Source organism: Dasypus novemcinctus, chromosome 28, assembly GCF_030445035.2.
Source record: "Dasypus novemcinctus isolate mDasNov1 chromosome 28, mDasNov1.1.hap2, whole genome shotgun sequence".
In the NCBI taxonomy this organism is placed as follows: domain Eukaryota; kingdom Metazoa; phylum Chordata; class Mammalia; order Cingulata; family Dasypodidae; genus Dasypus; species Dasypus novemcinctus.
This window is the reverse complement of record NC_080700.1, coordinates 32,000,017-32,021,345: the sequence shown is the minus strand read 5'-3', so window position 1 is coordinate 32,021,345 and position 21,329 is coordinate 32,000,017. Positions and strand designations below refer to the sequence as shown.

The window sequence follows — 21,329 nt, the reverse complement described above, 5'->3', positions numbered from 1 at the left end:
TCCTGAAAAGAATGCATAATGTTGATTGCTTGTTTTAATAAGTTAACAAAGGCTGAAAAGAAAATAATCAACATTTCTCACCAGGGACAAGCAAAAACTTTCATTAGCCCTGAGTTAACTGGGAAAATAACAACAGCAGTTGCCACTTACTGAGCATTCAAGGTATGCTTGCTAGGCACTTTGCTAAATACTTTCCAACACTTTTCTATTTTAATACTTAAAATCAAAATCCTATGAAGTAAATACTGTTATTCCTTTGAACCTTTAGATGCATAACCTGAGACTCAGAAAGACAGAGTAACCTGGTCAATGTCACACGACTAAATGACCCATTACAGCTAGAAGGCCAGAACACCTTGACTGCAAAGTCTGAGCTCAATAATGCTGAACTGCATCCCTTCTTTTTTTTTTTAATTAATATTTTTTGTCTTTTTTTTAAATATTATTCAAAAAATATGAGATCCCCATATACCCCCCACTCCCCTCACCCCACTCCTCCCCCCATAACAACAACCTCCTCCATCATCATGAGACATCCATTGCACTTGGTGAATACATCTCTGAGCACTGCTGCACCTCGTGGTCAATGGTCCACATCACAGCCCACACTTTCTCAGAGTCCACCCAGTGGGCCATGGGAGGACATACAATGTCCAGTAACTGTCCCTGCAGCACCACCCAGGACAACTTCAAGTCCCAAAAACGCCCCCACATCCCTTCTAAGCACCTCTGCATTAAAGGTAGTTTCAAAACATGAGTGGTTTCAAAAACATATATGATAGCCCTCTCCCAAATGCCCCTGAATTCTGCATACCTGTTTTTTAAGCTGAGACACTGGATGGAAGCAAGAACTATAGCCTTCTGCAAAACTAATCAATGATTTTATTGCTGCTTTTTCCTAGTTTAGAAAAAAAAAAAAAGATATTCGTTTAGTTACTACATCTTTTGGTTAGTAACTTTCTAAGAAGCTTCTACTAAGTCCCAATTATCTATGATGTTTCTCCAAATAATTCTATTCAGCTATAGCAAAAAACACAACAAAACAAAACAAACAAAAACACTCTTCATTAAAAACAGGCTTAGCACATTAGTCAAATTACTGAGCAAAGTTATTTTTAAATGAAGCTAATTAAAAAGCATAAATTACAAAGCCTGCATTCACCCTCTGTCCACAATGCAACAAAACTAGACATGAATAAGAAAATAACAAGAAAAAAGAGTTTAAATATTAGAAAATTTAAGATTTTCCTAAACAATTCATGAGCCGGAGGAAAAATAAAATTGTAAAATTCCAAATAATCTAGACAATAACAGTAATTTAAACAGTACAATAATCTAACAGTACTTTAGATATGGCATGCAAAACTGACAAAATCTCCTCTGTCAGAGTTGATATTCTAGTAGGGAAGACAAACACAAACATGGTCAGTGGTAAGTCTAATGTAAAAAATCAGGCCAAAGAAAAGAGAATTTCATAGTCATCAATAATTGCTAAACATAAATATTGAAAAAAGAAGGAAAAATGACATTATTTGCAGCTGAAAAAAGTGAATAATTGGAAAATTTAGTCAACAATAAAAACTATTAGAAACAATAAGAAAGGTCAGTGAGTTGATGACTGACAAATTTAATACACACAAATCAATAATTTTTTCTACATCTAAGCAGGAACCATCTAAAATACTCAGTAGTACCAAACAAACAAAGAAATAACTAAACTATCTAGAAGTTAGCTGCATAAGAAATGTGAAGAATTTTTCCTTTACTCAAATGGACACGACAGCCTACCAAGCATCAGGCCACGTTCTAGACACAGTCCACAAAACAGACAAAAAGCTCTGTCCTCATGGAGGTGATGTATTAGAGAAAAGACAAACACACACATGGTGTGTAAATTAGTGATCAATAAGTCCTATGGGGCGGGGGATAGTATAGAAGAGGGATGGGGTGGTGGTGCTTGTAAAGCCACTGTAGAAAGTCTGCTTCTCTTCTAAGATATGAAACCAGAGGTGGGTTTTGAGCAAGGAATGAATGGCTTACATGTTAAAAGGATCTTTCTGGCTGCCCTGTTGAGAACAGAATAGTGACTGGGGAGGGTGCAGGAAGATCTGGTAGGTACGGCAGGGAATATTCTGGCTAAAGGTTATGAATGTTTGGCCTGGGTGGTGGCATGGAAATGATGGGAAAAATATATTTGGAACATGTTTTTAACAAGGAGGACAAAATACAGACTGTGAAAGAAAGAAGAGAAGGAGGACACTGAGACTTCAGGCCTGAGCAACCAAAGGTCAGATGGAGGCGCCACGCTACTTTCTTAGATGGAAAGACATAGGGAAGACAGGTTGGGGATATGAGGAATATAAAAGGAGACTTGAAGAAATGGAGAAACATTCCATTTTAATGAATAATTTTCAGTATTATAAGAAATGTCAATTATCCCTGAATTAATATATCGGGAGTTCCTTTTTCATTTCCACCTTGGGTTTTGGGTTTATTTTAACTATACACGTCTACCTGGAATAATAACAATTCGAGAACAGACAGGAAAATTCTGAGAAAAGAAGAGCAAAGGGGAGATTAATCTTACAAGATATTAAAATGTATCATAGGGAAATGGATGCGGCTCAAGTGACTGAACTCCCGCCTTCCACATGGGAGGTCCGTGATTCTGTTTCTGGTGCCTCCTAAAGAAAACAGCGAGCTGGCGCGATGGGCAGGCATGGCAGGCTGACACAATAAGATGACGCAATAAGAGACACAAGAGGAGAAACATAATGAGAGACACAACAAAGCAGCGCATGTAGGCGGCTTAGGTGATTAGGTGCCTCCCTCCCATATGAGAGTCCTGGGTTTGGTTCCTGGTGCCTCCTAAGAGAAACAAAGAAAATTAAGAGACACAGCAAGTGCAAACTATGAGGGGGTGGGAAGACACAGATAAATAAAATAAATCTTTTTTTAAAAAGTATCATAAAACTTTGGTAGACACACACAAAGAATCCAGAACTAGACTCAAATGCACATAATCTAAAGGCATATCATTTTCTAAATGGTGTTAGGACAACTTGCTAGCAATTTGTAAAAAACAGGTAAAGCTAAGTCACTACCTCACTCCCAAGACAAAATAAATTCCACTGGACCAAAAGATATAAATGGATGGAAAACTATAAAAGTACTAGGAAAAATATATAACTATATTTATAATTTTGCAAAGCAAAGGATCTTAAATTTTAAGAATGATTCTTAATGCCGAGGCCAAAGAGAAAAAATCAAAACCGAAAGACAAAAAGAAAACAATATGTATACTAAAAATAGCTAATAGGGCTATAAACCAATGAAAAAGATAAAACAGAAAAAATGGAGCAAGACATTAATAGTTCAGAAAATAAGAATTACAAATGTCCAATAAACATTAAAAAACAGAGCAAATACCACAAATAAAGGGATGAAATGAAGACAAGGTCCTAGTGATCTCTTTTGCCTTAGAACTTTACTTTTAGAAATTTACATACAAAAATATTAACAGAAATGTTCATGAACCAGGATGTTTGTTTCAGCACCTTAATTATTCCCATATCAGGGAAAATCAGAACCTATTCATCATTGAAAAATTGCTTAAATAAATAATGATATATTGGTAAAATGGAATGTAAAGCAGTTGATAAAAGAAATAAGGTCAAATAAAGACACTGAAAATACATAGTTAATGAAATATGCTAGCTACAAAAGATACCTTCACAAAAGCCCATTCTAGTATGCTAATAGATAAAAAGGTAGAATACAGACACCAAGTTATCAACAGTGGTTATTTCTGGGAAATGGGGTTCTTGAGGACTTTTACTTTCTATATTAATTTTTCTATACTGTTTGAAGTTTCAAATGATTTTTATAATAATTATTACATGTATATTCTCAAAAAAGATTAAAATATCAATAACAAAAGTTCTAACCTAAATTACTTATTAAAGAAAAAGATAGTTTATCGATAGCTGTAAATATCCCACCACTGCAATTTAATAGACATATTTAAAATTTTCATAATATTCAGTTAATCCTGTATTATAATTTATTCTTTGGGTCTCAATACATTGCCACTGTTTAAAACAAAGACAAATAAGTTTTTTAAGAAATGAATTAAATTATTTTATATTAGATTAAGTAAAACTGATTTATTGAAAAGGATTTAAACTAGGCATTTCATCCGTGTAATAAATTCAAAATTATTTGCTTTAATCAAGAGAGATTGTGCCTCAGATAAACTAAAACAGGAGATCATTAAAACCTAATTACATTTGAAAAATAAACTATATTGCATAGCTAGTAATAGTGAATTTATTTATTTTCTTTTCTTAACATTACCTTAAAAACTGATAATACATCTTCATCAATAAATCTGAGTAAAAGTACAAGGGAAAATGCAAGCAACTGGTTGGTTGTTTCTTTTGGAAATTCATTTAAGTTGATCTCCCCATGGCTTAAATGATCTCTTATGCGGGGTCCTTCCTGATGGTTTAAGAAATCCCAGAGAAATTCCTTTCAGAAACAGAGAAAATATTTTGTTAGCATGAGTCACAATACATAAAAAACCTTGATGCATAAATTTCTAATGCTTCATGCTCAATAATGTATTCACTACAATAAAATTAACAATGATGATGTTCACAGTCGAATGATTCATTCATTTGTTCAAAAATATTTATTGAGGACATACTATATACAAGAGACTGTTCTAGGTAAAGGAGGGTGAAAAGTCCCTGTCACCATGGAATTTACTTTATAGTGGGAGATATAGACAAATAAACAAAATATATAAAAATTCAGGAAATAAGTGCTATAGAAAAAAAATAAAACGGAGTTAATAAGGGGTTTGAAAATGATGAGAAAGATATTTTAGGAAAGTTTGGTCAGGGAAGGGATCTCTGAAGAAGGAACATATAAGCAGAGGCCTGAAGGAAGTTATAGATCAAACCAATGAATATGGGTAGGGAGCAGGGGTGAAGGGAGCATTCCTGGAGGAGAGGATAGCAAGTACAAAGGCTGAGCTGGGGTACACCTGCCAGGTTTAGGGGTGGCACTATCCATTCGTGCAGATAAGACTGAAGAGACTGGCTTAATCAGGGTCACACAGCCACTGAGTCCTTCTGTAACCCTTGTTCCTTCTACCTTCCTCCAGGCTACACCAGGCATCTGAGGTATTGAGGTCTGACCACAAGGGGCAAAGGAACAGCCTGGATGGTGCCAGTCGCTTAGTAAAACCCCTTACTTATGTGCTCATCTTCCTCCAAGGAAGAGAACTAAGTTCTCCCCCATTTGGAAACGAACTTTTCAAAGATAATAGCAATAAAATAAAATTTTAGACAATCATTGTTCTCTTCTTGCAGGAGGAAGCCTTGCAATTTTTATCTCCTCATTGCTCTCTCCTTTCTTGTGCCCTTTTCTGGATCACTCTTTCATCTTTTGAAGCCCAATAACAACAGCTGCTCCTTCCTTTCACCAACACAAGGGTAGGATTGTAGGGGAAAAAAGGTTAGTAACCACTGACCTAAGCAAACTATCAGGGGATGTAGGAGTCTCTGAAATTTAAGATGGAAAGGAATATTTGATAAACCAGTTCAATCACCTTATTTTACTGATGGAAGAAATAGATGCCCCAAAGCTTCAGGAAATGGAGTAAGGTCACCAGAGAGAAATCAGGCTCTTAACTATTCTAACTTGAAGTTCAGTCCATGCACTTTCTAGTTTACCCCCAAACTCTGATGTCACCATCTACTCTGTGTACAGCTAATAGATTGAAAAAGCCAGTATCTAATGTTGATTTAGAAACAAAACAAAAACAAAACCAAGTTGAGGCCTTTTCTCTAAAGTCCACAAAGTACTTTAGAAAAGGTTCCTAGAAAATTATAAATCCAACAGAAGATTCTAAAAATAAAAAGGTAAAGCAAAAGCCAAATTCAGATTTCTAAATCAATGCATATTTATCCAGAATGTTCATTTTGTGCCATTCAGAATTCTATTAAGTAAATAATACCCCCACCCACCAAGGACCACAAATTTGAATGTTTATTGGGCCTGGAAGATAACCTAAAAAATGAAGACATCCAGGCATCTAGATACACTACGTTAGTTGTGAATCCTGTCAAGAACTGGAGCACGCACAACCCAAGTCATTACTCAGTTCCAGACAATGGTATACTGAGGCTTAGCATTGTCAGATTTTTGGATTATTTATGAGTCCAGAATCCAAATTTTTATGTGATGATCCCAAGTTTTAAATGGGTAGATCAAAATAAACACATATACAGACCAGATTCTGCCCATTTGCAATTTCTGATATAGCTTCCTAATATATGTATACATAATTAGCTAGTGAGGGACAAGGGGAAGCTAATGATTTATCCTTTTCTATTAAAGCCCTAGAAAATCTTGAATATTGCTGCTAATCCTTTATAAATTATTAGCTAGAAACATTCAAGAAATTGAAGTAGCCAAAATTTGCTTTAGCTAGTATTTTAAAATAATTCCAACAGCTATTTCATTAGATATTATAGAAGCCTCCATTTTAAGGGCAGATCTCCAGATGAAATCTCTTTTCAATTCTCTACAGTTAGATCTACTGAAGCTACTCTTCCTTTTCAGTTACAAAAAACATAGCAACACTAGTAGATTAATGCTAAACCATGCTTATAATTTGCAATGCCTCTCATCTGTCTTTCAATGGATCATACTATAACATTTACTTTTAAAAAAAAATAAGCTTACTTACTCTTGTGCCTGGCATACCAGCCTTCCTGAAAAAAAATTCCATACCTGATAAAATCACAGTTGTAAAATCACCATTTTCTCTAATACACCTCACGAGTAAAAAATGTCATCAAATGTGTATATCCAATCAACTTATTTTTAATGAGTAGTGTACAAGAAAAAAGTCTATCACTTCTGTTTTCAATGATATGTTGCCTAATAAGATATTATCCATAATGTAAGTTTTATTAATGGTTCTAAACTGAAAGATGCTGAAATAATCCATGAATAATACATGCATGCACACAAAGTATTACGTAGTTATTGCTTTGTTTAGCAATATTGGAACACAGTGTAATATAAAGAGAGACACCGTGTGTTCTGGTATGGTTACATTAGCGGTTATAGTTCTAGGAGCTCAGTTAATGCTATACACCCACCACCCATCCATCCATCCATCCATCTGTCCATCCTTCTGTCCATCTGTCCATCCATCCATCCATCCAAACATAAAATGCATCTGATTAACATGGCAGTCGGTGCATGAGTGAAATATTATTTGGGGGTACCTACTTCTCTCAGCTTCTTAAAAATATTTTGAGTTTGAAGAAATAATGTAACAATGGAACTAAATCAGAACCATGAAATTAAATCCAGCAAGATCAGCCTGTTAGGACCTACTCCTCAGACAGCAAGACCACACAAATGGGAAGGAGAAAGTAACAATCAGTGCTGTGTTCAAACACTTTGCTAGGAGATTTATACAGATATTTCATTCAGAGTTTTCTGCTAAGGGTTGGAAAGGAAGGGAATTGGATGGATTCAAGATGCATTTTGGAAGTAGAGGAAGAATATCTCAAATGAATTGTTTTCTCCTCTGTGAGTATCAGCAGAGAAGCTCTTATCCAACCTCCAGTAACTGACAGAGTAATGGCCACTCCCCACTGCCCCATAAAGCCCACTGGCTGATCTCCACAGCCTTCTGAGAGCAGGCTACCTCTAGGTACGCTCACAAGCTTCTCCTCCTGCCAGCTGAGCTGATTATTTACCAGAATAGGCTGTGTGTGTACTCAAACTTGTTTATCCCAACTATGCTTGTTACTGTAAGTATGTAATATGGTTAATTTTATATAAACTGGTATATTATGAGTGAGAAACTTATCTGTGGTTTAGACAAAAACCACTTATTTATGGTTTAGAAAGAAAAATTGTTTCAAATTAGGTAAGGGTAAAGAAAATAAAAGATTGGGGAAAAAATAAAGAAAATCTAGAACCATATTCAGATTGCTTCACAAAGATCATTAATTTCTTTCCCTACAGAAACTAAAACTAGTTATCATAGTCAATGCCATATACTTACGGTTTATGAAAAAAAAAATTACATTGAACTCAAATTAAGGGATCTATACAGAAAATGTCTGGGCATGACATAAAGATTAGCAAATGAATGATGGCATAAATGCTATAATTTTAAGTTACATAAAAAGTTTTAAGTTTTGAACAAATGTTTATGGTTTGTAACATTTTTTATGATCTCCTATTTTAATAGCTTTTCACTAAGCTACTCTCTACCCGATTTGATGGGGCTGGAAAAATACATATCTTTTGCACCAAATATTAAGAATGAGGCCTATCTATTTAATAAAATTATAAATAACTAAAATTTAAGAACTGGCATACAAGCTAATCAGCATTCTATACAATATATTTTAACAGCGCAATTATGTTTTTCAGAGATTACTAGTCAGGTAGGTGAAATAAGGCTTCAGTAATATAAAAGAGGAAAGGTGAAAATCTTATACCTATATCTGCATGGTAGTATTTGGTAAACTACTGGAAAAAGAGACAAAAAAATTAGATTTAACTAAATTTTACTGTTACTGCATACCACCCACTCCAAGCACTCTTTTAGGTGCTTACATTTAATTCACATTCAACATACTAATGATGGAAAAGTATCTTAATTACAATTAAGAAGATAAGGGACATCACATCAAAGAAGTCAGGAAAACAGGCAGTGGAGTCTGAGACCTGGGGTCAAGCTTTACTGCAGCCGGTGACCATGTGTGAAACTCTGGGCTAATTATTTAATGTCTTCAAGCTTCAGCTCCCAATGTGTAAAATAGGAATAACAGGTACTTAACTTAGAATCCTATTATGGGGAGTCAATAAGGTAATACATTTAAAGTACTCAGCAGAGTACCTGTCTCCTGTTAAATGCTTCAGGGGCAGTAACTCACAGTAGGTTAAAAACATGGACTCCAGAGTCAGGACCCACACTGCCACTTACCATGCATCATCATTTCCTCATCTGCCAATGAGTTTAACAACATCTCCTACACTTATAACACTGCTTTGAGGGGAGAATTAGGCAATACATGAGAGAATTTAGAAGAGTGCCAGGCATGGAGCAAGCACTCAATACTTGTTAGCTAGGTAGCTATAAAAATATTCAGTAAATATTAAATACTATTTGAATTTTACCATCATCACCGTTGTACTTTTTATGCTTTGTGTGTTTATTGGGATAATATTCAAAAACCTTCCTTCATTTTAAAATGTACAGTTCAGTGTTTTTTACTATATTCCCAAGACTGTGCAACCATCACAGCTATCTAATTCCAGGACATTTTCAATACTCCCCAAAAAAATCCTGTACTCCTTAGCAGTCATGCTTCCTTCCTCCTTCCACCCATCCCCTAGCAACCACTGATCTAGTTCCTGTTTCTATGGATTTGCCTATTCTGAATATTTCATATAAATGGAATCAGGTAATATGTGCATCTTTTTGTGTCTGACATCTTTCACTTAGCATGTTTTCAATTTCATCCATGTTACAGCAACCTATCAGTACCTCATCCCTTTTTGTGGCTGAATAATACCTCAGTATAAGGATAGATTATGTTTCATTTACCCATTCATCAGTTGATGGTCAACTGATGGAAACAATTTTGGGTTATTTCCATTTTGGGGGCATTATAAATAATGCTGATATGAATACAAATTTTGGTGTGGGCATATGTTATAAATTCTTCATATGGTAACATTCTGAGGAACTAATTGCCAACTTTTCCAAAGCTGCACCACTAGCAATTTATGAAGATTCCAATTTCTCTACATCTTCTCCAACTGATTATTTTCTTTTTTCTTTCAGTCATCCTAGTAAGTATGAAGTGGTGCCTTATTGTGGCTTTGATTTATGTTTCCCTAATGGCAAATGACATTGAGCATCTTTTTATGAGTGTATTGGCCATTTTACATCCACTTTGAGGAAATGTCAATCTAAGCCTTTACCCCTTTTTTAAATGAGTTGTCTTTTAACTGTTAAGTTGCAAGAGTTCTGGAAACTAAACACTTAATCAGATATGATTTGGAAATATTTTCTCCCATTTGTGGGTTGTGTTATTTACTCTCTTGATAGTGTTCTTCAAAGGACAAAAGTTGTTAATTTTATGAAATCTATCTTAGTTTTTCTCTTTGGTTGTTTGTGCTTTTGGTGTCATATCTAAAAAATACTGCCCAATCCAAGGTTAAGAAGACTTACACCTATGTTTTCTTCTAAGAGTTTTAGTTTTAACTCTTACATGTAAGTCTTTGATCTACTTTGAGTTTATTTTTTAAATGGTGTGAGTTAAGGGTCTAACTCCACTCTTTTGCTTATGGATATCCAGACATCCCAGCACTACTTGTTAAAGACCACTCTTTTCCTTTTGAACTGCCTCAGTAAGCTTGTCAAAAACTAACTGACCAAAAAATCATGGGTTTATTTTGTCTTTATTGAGACTGATCTATATGCTTATCCTTGGGCCTGCATGACACTGTCTCTTAAATGTAGCTTTGTATTAAATTTGGAAATCACAAAGTATAAGTTGCCCAACTTCCATTTCAAGATTATTTGGCTATTCTGGGTCCCATATATTAGGGATCAGCTTGTCAATTTCTGTGAAAAGCTGCTAGAATTTTGAAGGAGATTGCACTGAATCTATATGTCAATTTGTAAAACACTGCCATCTAAACAACATAACTCTTTCAATCCATGAACACAGAAAAGTCTTTCCATTTATCTAGGTGCTCTTTATTTCAATGATGTTTTATTGTTTGTATACTATTCTTGCACTTTTTTTGATAAGTTTATTCCTGAGAACTGTATTCTTTTTTATGCTATTATAAATGGAGTTGCTTTCTTAATTTCATTCTTAGATTTTTCTTTGCTAGTGTATAGCAATATAATTGATTGCCATATATAGATATTTTGTCCTGCAAACTTGAACTTGTCTATTAGTTCCAATGATTTCTTTGGGTTTTTTGTTTTGTTTTCGTGAATTCCTAAGGATTTTCTATATCCCAGATCTTGTCATCTGTAAATAGAGATAGTTTTACCTCTTCCTTTCCAATTTGGATGCCATTTATTTCTGTTTATTCCATATTTCCCTGGCTAGAATCTCCAGTACAGTATTTAACAAAAATGGTGAGAATAGACAACCTTGTCTTATTCTTGATCTTAGGGCAGGGATTCTTAACCTTCTTTGTTCCAAGGACCCCTCTGCCAGTCAGGTGAAAACCACGGACCCCTTCTCAGAATGTAGCAGCTGACAGTTTTATGACACTGAACATCGGCATGTCTTTAAGTTTTAGGATTATTCAAAATTACATTTTACAACTTTCCCATAATTTCAATACCTGATAACCTAACACGGTTCAACATCTGTTCAAATGGTTATTTTCAGCAAACATTTAGAAATTTGAGTTTTCCCACGGCATCATAAAACCATTTCCACCATCCTTACCAACCTTTTTGCAGGCAGTTATCCACTGCACTTAGAAGACTCTACATCAAAATAAAAATCGTTTAAATCCACACTATGCTGTGTATTATTTAATAAATATATCATAGCTGCACCAACACATACCCACAAGAATGCTTTTCTGAGTTTTCAATTCAAGCTCACAGACCCCCTGAAATCTTTCCACAGACCCCTCAGGAGTCCATGGATCCCTGGTTAAGAACTCTTGTCTTAGGGGGGAAACATTCCATTTGTCAACATTAAGAAAGGATGTTAGATGTGGGTTTTTCATAGATGCCTTTCATCAGGTTGTAGGAAGTCCCTTCTATTCGTTTGTTGAGTGTTTTTATCATGTAAGGAGACTGGCTTTCGTTAAGCGCTTTTTTTTCTGTTTGGTTTTTGTCCTTTACTCCATTAAAGTGGTATATTACATTGATTGATTTTCATTTGGTGAACCAACATTGCATTCCTGGGATAAATTCCACTCAGTTGTGCTGGATACTCCGTTTACTATGTTGCTGGATTCAATTTCCTAGTATCTTGTTGAGGACTTTTGCATCTATATTCATATGAGAATTAATCTGTAACTTTCTATTCTTGTGATGTCTCTGGTTTTGACATCAGGATAATACTGCCCTCGAATGAGTTGGGGGTGCATTTTTTCTTCTTTTTGGGAGAATTTGAGAAGGACTGGCATTAATTTCTCTTTAAACGTTTGGCAGAATTCACCAGTGAAGCTATCTGGGCCTGGGCTTTCCTTTATAGGAAGCTTTATGATTATTAATTCAATCTTTTTACTTATGATATGTCTATTCAGATGTTGGTAGGTTGTATCCTCCTAAAAATTTTTCCATTTCATCTGTTGGAGTATAATTATAATTCCACACAATTTCTTCACAATCCCTTTTATTTCTCTAAGGTCAATAGTAATGTACCCTTTCATTTCTGACTTTAGTAATTTGAATCTTTTTTTCTTGGTTAGTCTAACTTAAGGTTTGTCCCTTTTTTTTTGATCATTTCAGAGAATCAACTACAGGTTTTGTTGATTTTCTCTATTATTTTTCTATTTTCTATTTTGTTTATTTCCATTCTGATCTTTAGTATTTCCTTCCTTCTGCTTGCCTTAGGTTTAGCCTGCTCTTCTTTTCAGTTTCTTAAGGTGGCAACTTAGGTATTGATTTGCAGTCTTTTTTTTAATATAGGCATTTTACAGGTATAAATTTCCCTCTAAGGTATGGTATACAAAACTTGTATACCATAAGTTTTGGTACATTGTGTTTTTGTTTTCATTCATTGCAAAGTATTTCCTAGTTTTATGATTTCTTCTTTTACTCGTTATTTAGGTGCGTGTTGTTTAATTTCCACATTTTTTGAATCTTCAAATACTCTTCTGTTACTCATGTCTAAATTAATTCCATTGTGGTTGGAGGTCATATTTTGAATGATTTCAACCCTTTCAGATGTACTGCTTGTTTTATGGCCTTGTATATGGTGTAGTCTGGAGAATGTTGTGCTTTGAGGAAAGTGCACATTCTGCTATTGTTTGGTAGAGTGTCCTATAGATGTTGTTTTAGTTTCCTAGACTGTTGAAAACAGATATCATAAAATGGGTTGGCTTAAACAGTGAGGATTTATTAGCTCACAGTTTGAGGCTCAGAAAATGTCCAGATCAATGTATCATCAAGGCAAAGTTATACTCCAGAAAACTAGCTGCCAGGAACCCTTGGCTCTTTTGTCACATGGCAAGACAAATGGTGGCATCTGCTGGTCTTTCCCTTCTTTCAGGTATTGTCGATATCAGCTTCTTGCTTCCGTGGTTTTCTCTCCTCTTTTTTTTTTGCTTTGTTCTGTTTTCTTTTAAAGACTTTTTATTTATTTCTCTCCTCTTCTCCCCTCCCCCCCACCCCGGTTGTCTGCTCTCTGTGTCCATTTGCTGTGTATTCTTCTGTGACTGCTTCTATCCTTATCAGTGGCACCAAGAATCTGTGTTTCTTTTTTGTTGTTGTTGCATCATCTTGTTGTGTCAGCTCTCCGTGTGTATGGCACCATTCTTGGGCAGGCTGCACTTTCTTTTGCCTGGGCGGCTCTACTTATGGGGCACATTCCTTGCGCATGGGGCTCCACTATGTGGGGGACACCCCTGCGTGGCACGGCACTCCTTGTGCACATCAGCACTGCACATGGATCAGCTCCACACGGGTCAAGGAGGCCCAAGGTTTGAACCGCAGACCTCCCAGGTGGTAGGCGGGTGCCCTATCCATTGGGCCAAGTCTGCTTCCCTCCTTCTCTGTTTATATCCTATTTATAAAGGACTCCAGTAAGAGGTTAAGACACATCCTGACTGAGGTAGTTCACACTCTAACTAAAGAAACTTCACCAAAAGTCCTACTTACAATGGGTTCATATCCATAGGAATGGGTTAGCTTTAAGACCCTGTTTTTCTAGAGTTCATACAGCTTCAAACCACCACAGATGTCTAGCAGGCTTAGATGGTTTATAGTGTTCTTTAATTTCCTTAACGACCTGCGTAGTTGTTTCACCTATTATTGAAAGTAGAGGTAATGAAGTCTTGAACTGCTCATTTTTTTACTTCTTCCTTCAATTCTGTCAATGTTTCACATATTTGGGACTCTGTTGTTAGGTGCTTAAATGTCTATAATTGTTTACAGCTTTCTAATGGTTTGGCCCTTTGATCATTATTAAACATCCTTCTTCATCTCTATTAACAGTTTTTGTCTTAAAGTATATTTTTTCTGATATTAGTATAGCGGACAATTTCTGCACTCTTTCAATTGCTGTTTAAAGAGATTATTTTTCCATCCTTTTATAACCTATTAGAGTCTTTCCATCTACTGTAAATAATTGGATCATGCTTTTTAATCCATTCTGCCAATATCAGCCTTTTTTGGTTGAAATGTTTAAACAATTTACATTTAATATAATTACTAATATGGTCTTCTCATTCTTCATATTTTCCTTTTAAGCTTTTTGGTTATCCCATTGTTTGACTCAAAGGTCAAGCACAGCCTCAGGCATCTACAATGCTAAGCTATTGTCTGTGACTGTTTTTGAGAAACTTGAGGAAAAGGCTGTTCCCACTGGGGGAGCTCTGAGTCACTTCAGGTAAACATGGCTTTGTGAGTAGATTTTTCTAGGAAATCATCAGAAAGGTCAAAGAGTGACAGTTTTAGGGGAATGAGGCTTTAAAGGAGCTATAAACAACTGCTGCCTCCCTCCAGGGGCTGCCAGGCTGCTGGTGTTCACTGTGACCGTAGGCTGTTGATTTTCAAGGCTAAGGCAGAGCTGGGGAGAGGAGGAGGGGAATAATGTAATCCAAAACACCAAAAAGCTGGCTGTTCTTGGCTAGATTCAGCTATATTTCTTGAATAAACACTTCCCAACATGCTACAAAGCAAGAATTATGAAAATGTACATTCTGACCATTTTTGTTATTGTTTTTATTGCTTTTTTTTTTTTTTCTTTTTTAAGGAGGTACTGGAAATTGAGCCCAGGACCTCATACATGGGAAACAGGTGGTCAACCACTGAGCTACCTCAGCTCCCCTCATTGCTTTTTTTAAAAAATTTATTCAAGTATATCACTCATACTTAAACATACATGAACAGTAAGTGTATAGTAATAGTTGTGAACTTATAAAACAAATATAAATAACATCATAGGACTCTTGTACCTCACCCTACCACCAATACCTTGCACTGTAGTTAAATATTTTTAAATAATGATTAAAGAGCATTATCAAAATATTACTACTAACCAAAGTATTTTCCCCTAACCCACCCTATTATTATATTTATATCATTTATATATGAACAAACATAAACAATAAGTATATATTAAAAATTGTGAACTTACAAAGCAAATAGCATAACATCATACAGGGGTCCCATACATCAACCCTCCACTAACACCTTGCATTGTCCTGAGATGTTTGTTACAAATTATGAAAGAACATTGCCAAAATCTTACTACTAATTACATTCCTTATCTTACATTTGGTGTATTTTTCTTCCAACACAACCTATTATTTTTTTAAAATATATTTTTATGACAGAAGTTGTAATCTTATAAAACAATCATGTATATGTGCAGAATTCCCAAACAATACCCCTCTATCAACACAGCACAGTGTGATGGGATATTTGTTACAGGTAAGATAATATCATCTGATTGTTACCATGCCCATAGTGTACATTTTGCACACATTTTCCATACTGTCCCATTATCAACACAGTACACAGATGCAAGATTATTACATTATTGCTAACCACAGTCCATAGGTTACTCCAAGTGTAATTTTCCCATGCTTCTCCACATTCCCACCACCCTGCAGTAGTGATGTACATTTGCTCTAGCTAACAAAGGACACTCTTACATCTGTACCATCAGACACAATTTTCATTTACCTCTTGGTTTACTGTGCTATTCAGTTCCTCGACAATTCTTGAGCATTTTGTCAACTGGCGTTTCCACACCTAGACTACCATGTTCTGCCACATCCCCATATATAAATTAGTTGTTACTCACTATGTATTACCATCAACTCTGTACATTTCCACAGTTTTACAATAAAGATAATTGAAACTTCAAATACATATCAGTAGCCCATCTCAATCCTCCTCTTATCTCCTTAAGAATCCACCACCTATCACCAAGTCTTGAAGATATTTTCCTACAGTTTCTTCTAGAAGCTTTATGGCTCTTGCATTTATCTTTAGGGTTTTGATCAATTTTGAGTTAATTTTTGGATAAGGTGTGAGAAAGGGATCCTCTTTCCTTCTTTTAGTTATGGAGATCCAGTTCTTTCAGCACCATTTGTTGAATGGGCTGTTCTGCCAGAGCTGGGTTAGTGTGACAGGTTAGTAAAAAATCACGTGTGAGGGTCTGTTTCTGAACCATCAATTTGGTTCCGTTGGTCTATGTGTTTGTCTATGTCAGTACCATGGTGTTTTTACCACTATAGTTAGGTAATATGATTTAAAGTTTGGAGATGAGAATTCGCTTTTCCTTTTTAAGATGTTTCTGGCTATTCAGGACCCCTTACCCTTCCAAATAAATTTGATGATCATTTTTTCAATTAAAAAAAAAGTGCTGGTGAAATTTTTATTGGGACTGCATTGAATCTGTATATCAATTTGACTAGAATTGACATCTTAAGGATATTTAGTCTTCCAATCTGTGAGTATGGAATGTCCTTCCAGTTATTTAGGCCTCTTTTTAATTTCTTTTAACATTGAGTTACAGTTTTCTGGATACACGTCCTTTACACTGTTGGTTAAGTTTACTCCTGAGTTTGAGTTTTATCTGTCATATTTTATTTTCACCATTCTTTTAATACTTTTTATTACTCTTATTGATATAATCTTCATGTCTAGACTCCTTTCTTTTCTTTTCAGGCTCTAGCAAACCCTTTAGTTTTTCCTGAAAATTTGGTCTCTTGGTTAGAAATTCTCTCAGTTTCTGTTTATCTGTGAATATTCCAAACTCACCCTCATTTCTGAAAGACAATCTTGTGGGATATAAGATTCTTGGCTGGAAGTTTTCTCTTGTAATATCTTAAATATGTCATACCACTGTCTTCTTGCCTCCATGGTTTCTGGTGAGAAATCAGCACTTAATTGTATTGGATACCCCTTATATGTTATGCATTGCTTTTCTCTTGCTGTTTTCAGAATTGTCTCTTTGTCTTTGGCATTTGACATTCTGATTAGTATGTGTCTTGGAGTTGGTCTATTCAGATTTTTGGGATGGGAGTACATTGTGCTTCTTGGACATGGATAGCTATGTCCTTCAATAAGGTTGGGAAAGTTCCTACCATTATTTATTCAAATACTCCTCTGCCCCTTTTCCCTTCTCTTCTCCTTCTGGGATACCCATGACACATATGTTGGCATGCCTTTTGCTGTCATTTAGTTGCCTGAGACCTTGTTCAATTTTTTCCTTTCTTTTCTTCACCTGTTCTTTTGTATGTTCACTTTCAGAGGCCATTTCTTCAAGCTCACCAATCTTTCTTCTGCCTCATCAAATCTATTCTATGATTCCAATTTTTTTTTTTAAGATTTATTTATTTATTTAATTCCGCCCCCCCCTTCCCCAGTTGTCTGTTCTCTGTGTCTATTTGCTGTGTCTTGTTTCTTTGTCCGCTTCTGTTGTCGTCAGCGGCACGGCACGGGACGTGTGGGCGGCGCCATTCCTGGGCAGGCTGCACTTTCTTTCGCACTGGGCGGCTCTCCTTACAGGGTGCACTCCTTGCGCGTGGGGCTCCCCTACGCAGGGGACACCTCTGCGTGGCAGGACACTCCTTGCGCGCATCAGCACTGCACATGGGCCAGCTCCACACGGGTCAAGGAGGCCCAGGGTTTGAACCGCGGACCTCCCATGTGGTAGACGGACGCCCTAACCACTGGGCCAAGTCCATTTCCCGATTCCAATTTTTTAAAATTTCATTTAATGCACCTTTCATTCCCATAAGATCTATTATTTTTCTACATATGCCTTCAAATTCTTCTTTGTGCTCATCCAGTGTCTTCTTAATATTCTTAATTTCTTTAGCCATCTCATTGAATTTATTAAGGAGATTTGTTTGAACATCTATGAATAATTGTCTCGACTCCTTTATTTCATCTGGATGCTTACCTTGTTCCTTTAACTGGGCCATATCTTCCTGTTTCTTGGTGTGGACTGTAATTTTTTGTTGGTGTCTTGGCATCTGGCTTACTAGAGTTATTTATTCTGGATGTAGTTTTTCTCTTTAGTTTAGGTCTTCCTGCCTTTTCTACCTTGCTGGTTGTGCAGTAGGTGCCAATCATGAGTTGGTGCTATAAGCTGTGGAGGCTCAAGCTGCCCTCATTGCCCCGAGGACCAATGAAGCTTCTCCCAACTTTCTTCTTTGCCACGAGAAGGGACAGTCACATCTGTGTGGAATAATCCAGGTTGTACAGGCCTAGACTGTAGTTGCCCAGAGAAACTGATGAAGCATCATGCCCCTTTCTCCCCTGCCTGGGGTGGGGGATCTTCAGCTGTGGGCAGCAATCTATGCAGTGCAGGTCCAAGATGACCTCAGTTGCCCCGACAGACTTCCGATTATTCAGTCTGTGGCAGCCAAATGTATGTGCAGTTACCTGGATAGGCTGGTGCAGGACCCGCCAGCCTCCTCCCTGCTGAAGGTGAGGCTGAAGCCTAGGCTAGGGCTGTAGGCTGATCTGGGTGAAAGTAACTGGTCCCTTATGGTCACTGTGATTTTTGGTCAACCTGGCTTTCCCTCATGCTGGGGGCAGAGTCAAAATGGTGGCTATTGGCCTCTTTCTGACTTGGACAGGTTCAAACTTCAGCTGTTCTTAGTGTTATACTTTAGAAAGCTGAATTTACTAATCAATAGCTGAAATCGGTGGCCAACCATCTCTTCCTCTCGTTTTTGGGAAATGGAGCTTCAAATTCCAGCCACAAAATAGCTCCTGGGGTGGCTTGCGCTGCCAACATAGGATAATCACCAGCCTCCATGGCCTGGTCAGTAATTGCCCGGAGAGGCTGGCACAGGTCCCCCCAGCTCCCTCCCTGCCAGAGGTGGGGCTAGGGTAGGCTAGAGCTGCAATCTGATCTGGGAGAAAAAAAGCCAGTCCCTACAGCACTGTGATTTTCAGTCTGCCCACTTCCCCTCGTGCCAGGTGCAGTGTTAAGATGGTGGCACCCAGCTTCTTTCTGACTTGGACAGGTTAAAACTTTAGCTGTTCTCAGGATTATACTTTAGCCTGCTGAATTTACTCCTCAGTAGCTGAAGCTGGTGTTCAACTGTCTCTTCCTCCCTCTTTTTTGGGAAGTGGAGCTTTCAATTCCAGCCATGGAACAGTTCCCGAGGTGGCTTGTGCCTCCAGCGGAGGATGGGCACTGGCCTCTAGGGCATGGTGTGCTCTACTTACGAATCTTCTCTGCAGATGGGCAGTCTCCTTCCATTCTTTCCAGGATGTTGTAGATGCTCTTCTGGTCTCCTGGAGCCCCCAAACAGGTGCATAAGCTAGGTCCACATAGTACTGGGTTAGCTCTGGGTGTTTACTAACTGCCCTATAGCAGGAGCTGACTCTAGGAACTCATTACTCTGATACCATCTTGCTGGTTGTCTCCCCTCATTGTTTTTTTAGAGGAGGGGATTTTGGGACTTGTTACTCTACCACCTTTGCTGATACCACTTCCAATTTTGTTTTTTTTTAAAACAGAAACGGATCCAGAAATGTTAAGTGATTTACCCCAGGTTATACAACTAGTAAGCAGAGGTTTTGGGATTCTTCTCTAAGTCCCATGTTTTTTCCACCAAATGCCATGGCTACAAAAATATGAACAAATATGTCAGAATGCACACATGATGGAAACTTACTTGCTAAATTAGTTACAGTTCTCTTTTCTAGGTGAAAGAACTGTAAACATAGTATTTAGGTGACAATGTAAAACAAATTAACTCACTCTTTTACTTGGGATATGTGAGCATGGTAAGGGCGTATTTATTCTAATACCAATGCTAATATTGGCATATACCAATAAAATGAAGAATGGCAATACTCAAGCAACCATAAAAAGGGTTTAGACAACTTCTTCTAGATATTATCTTCTGAAAAATTTCTGAGGATTTGGACTATATAAAATATATATAAAAATACAGACTAAGTATATTCAAATAACAAATATATATAAACTTCAAACAGAATATAGTTGTATTTAAGTTATTCAAATTAAGAAGAAGTAGATAAAATGGAAGGAAATAAGAATAATTTGAAAGGCAGGTTTAAAGATACATATTTTAGAAGAATAAATATATAAGTGCCTATCTACAATCCAAAGTAGTCATTCCTTGTAGTATCTTCATAAAATAAAAACTGAAAAATTGACAAACAGAAAATGGCTCTAAACAATTAATTAATTCTCATTTCATCTAACACTTAATCTCATTAGTCACAGTAGATTGTTGTATTTCACAAAGAAAATATAAGAAATGTATTTCAAAAAGCAAATATAAGAAATGTGTCCTATCAACACAATAAATCTAATCAGAAATTCAAATAATGTTTAGTAATAGAAGAGCTAAATCATCAGGCCTTTAAAAAAGAACATTTAAGTGGCATAAAGTATAATATCCAAGCCCGAACAAGAGCTTCATAAATGTCTGCTGAACGGATAAGTGAATTTGATACAGCACAGAAACAGTTCAGAAATACTTTTCTTGAGCCTATTATGAGCTAAAATTAATTTCGTTTTTGAAAAGGGTTAATAATGTCCATAAATATAAGAATAAAAAATTGGAAAATACCTAATACTTTACCATAGCAGGCTCTCCAAGAAAAAGAGGAAGTTGATTGATTTTACCATCATTCAATTCTTTGGCTAATATCTAAAATACCAATAAAAATTTTTTTTAAAAAATTGGTTAGTACACACACAGAGAATGACATACATATATACAGAAATTTCAGAGTCAAGAGACATAGTACCTAAACTACATACTACATAAATTTCAAAGAAATTAAATGAAAGAAGGATAGTCTTAAAAGTATAGCAACCACCTTTTCAGGAAACCTTTTCTTAACTAGAATAATGATGTCAAGAAATGTACTTAAAACTTGTAACATTTCCAGGAAAGAAGAACAGAACTAAATTGCACATCTAGATTTTACTTTTTCATGAACTTACATAAATATAATTACAAATACACACACACATACACACACACACACATATATATGTAACAGTGCTCAGCAAAATCATTCATAAAATCACTTCTTAACTCATCATCAACCCAACCAC

At 36.3% G+C, this 21,329-nt stretch overlaps 1 protein-coding gene across 2 annotated transcripts in view; it reads right to left on the bottom strand.

The window, feature by feature from the left end:
- Positions 1 to 21,329, bottom strand: part of ERMARD (ER membrane associated RNA degradation) — a 52,973-nt gene that overhangs the window by 13,139 nt on the left and 18,505 nt on the right. For both annotated transcript variants that reach the window (XM_058289723.2, XM_058289722.2), the window contains 3 exons: positions 20,848 to 20,916; positions 4,357 to 4,530; positions 815 to 898 (listed from right to left, as the gene is read on the bottom strand). In XM_058289723.2, the coding sequence (XP_058145706.1) occupies positions 815 to 898; positions 4,357 to 4,530; positions 20,848 to 20,916 (327 nt within the window). The remainder of the gene's footprint in view (positions 1 to 814; positions 899 to 4,356; positions 4,531 to 20,847; positions 20,917 to 21,329) is intronic.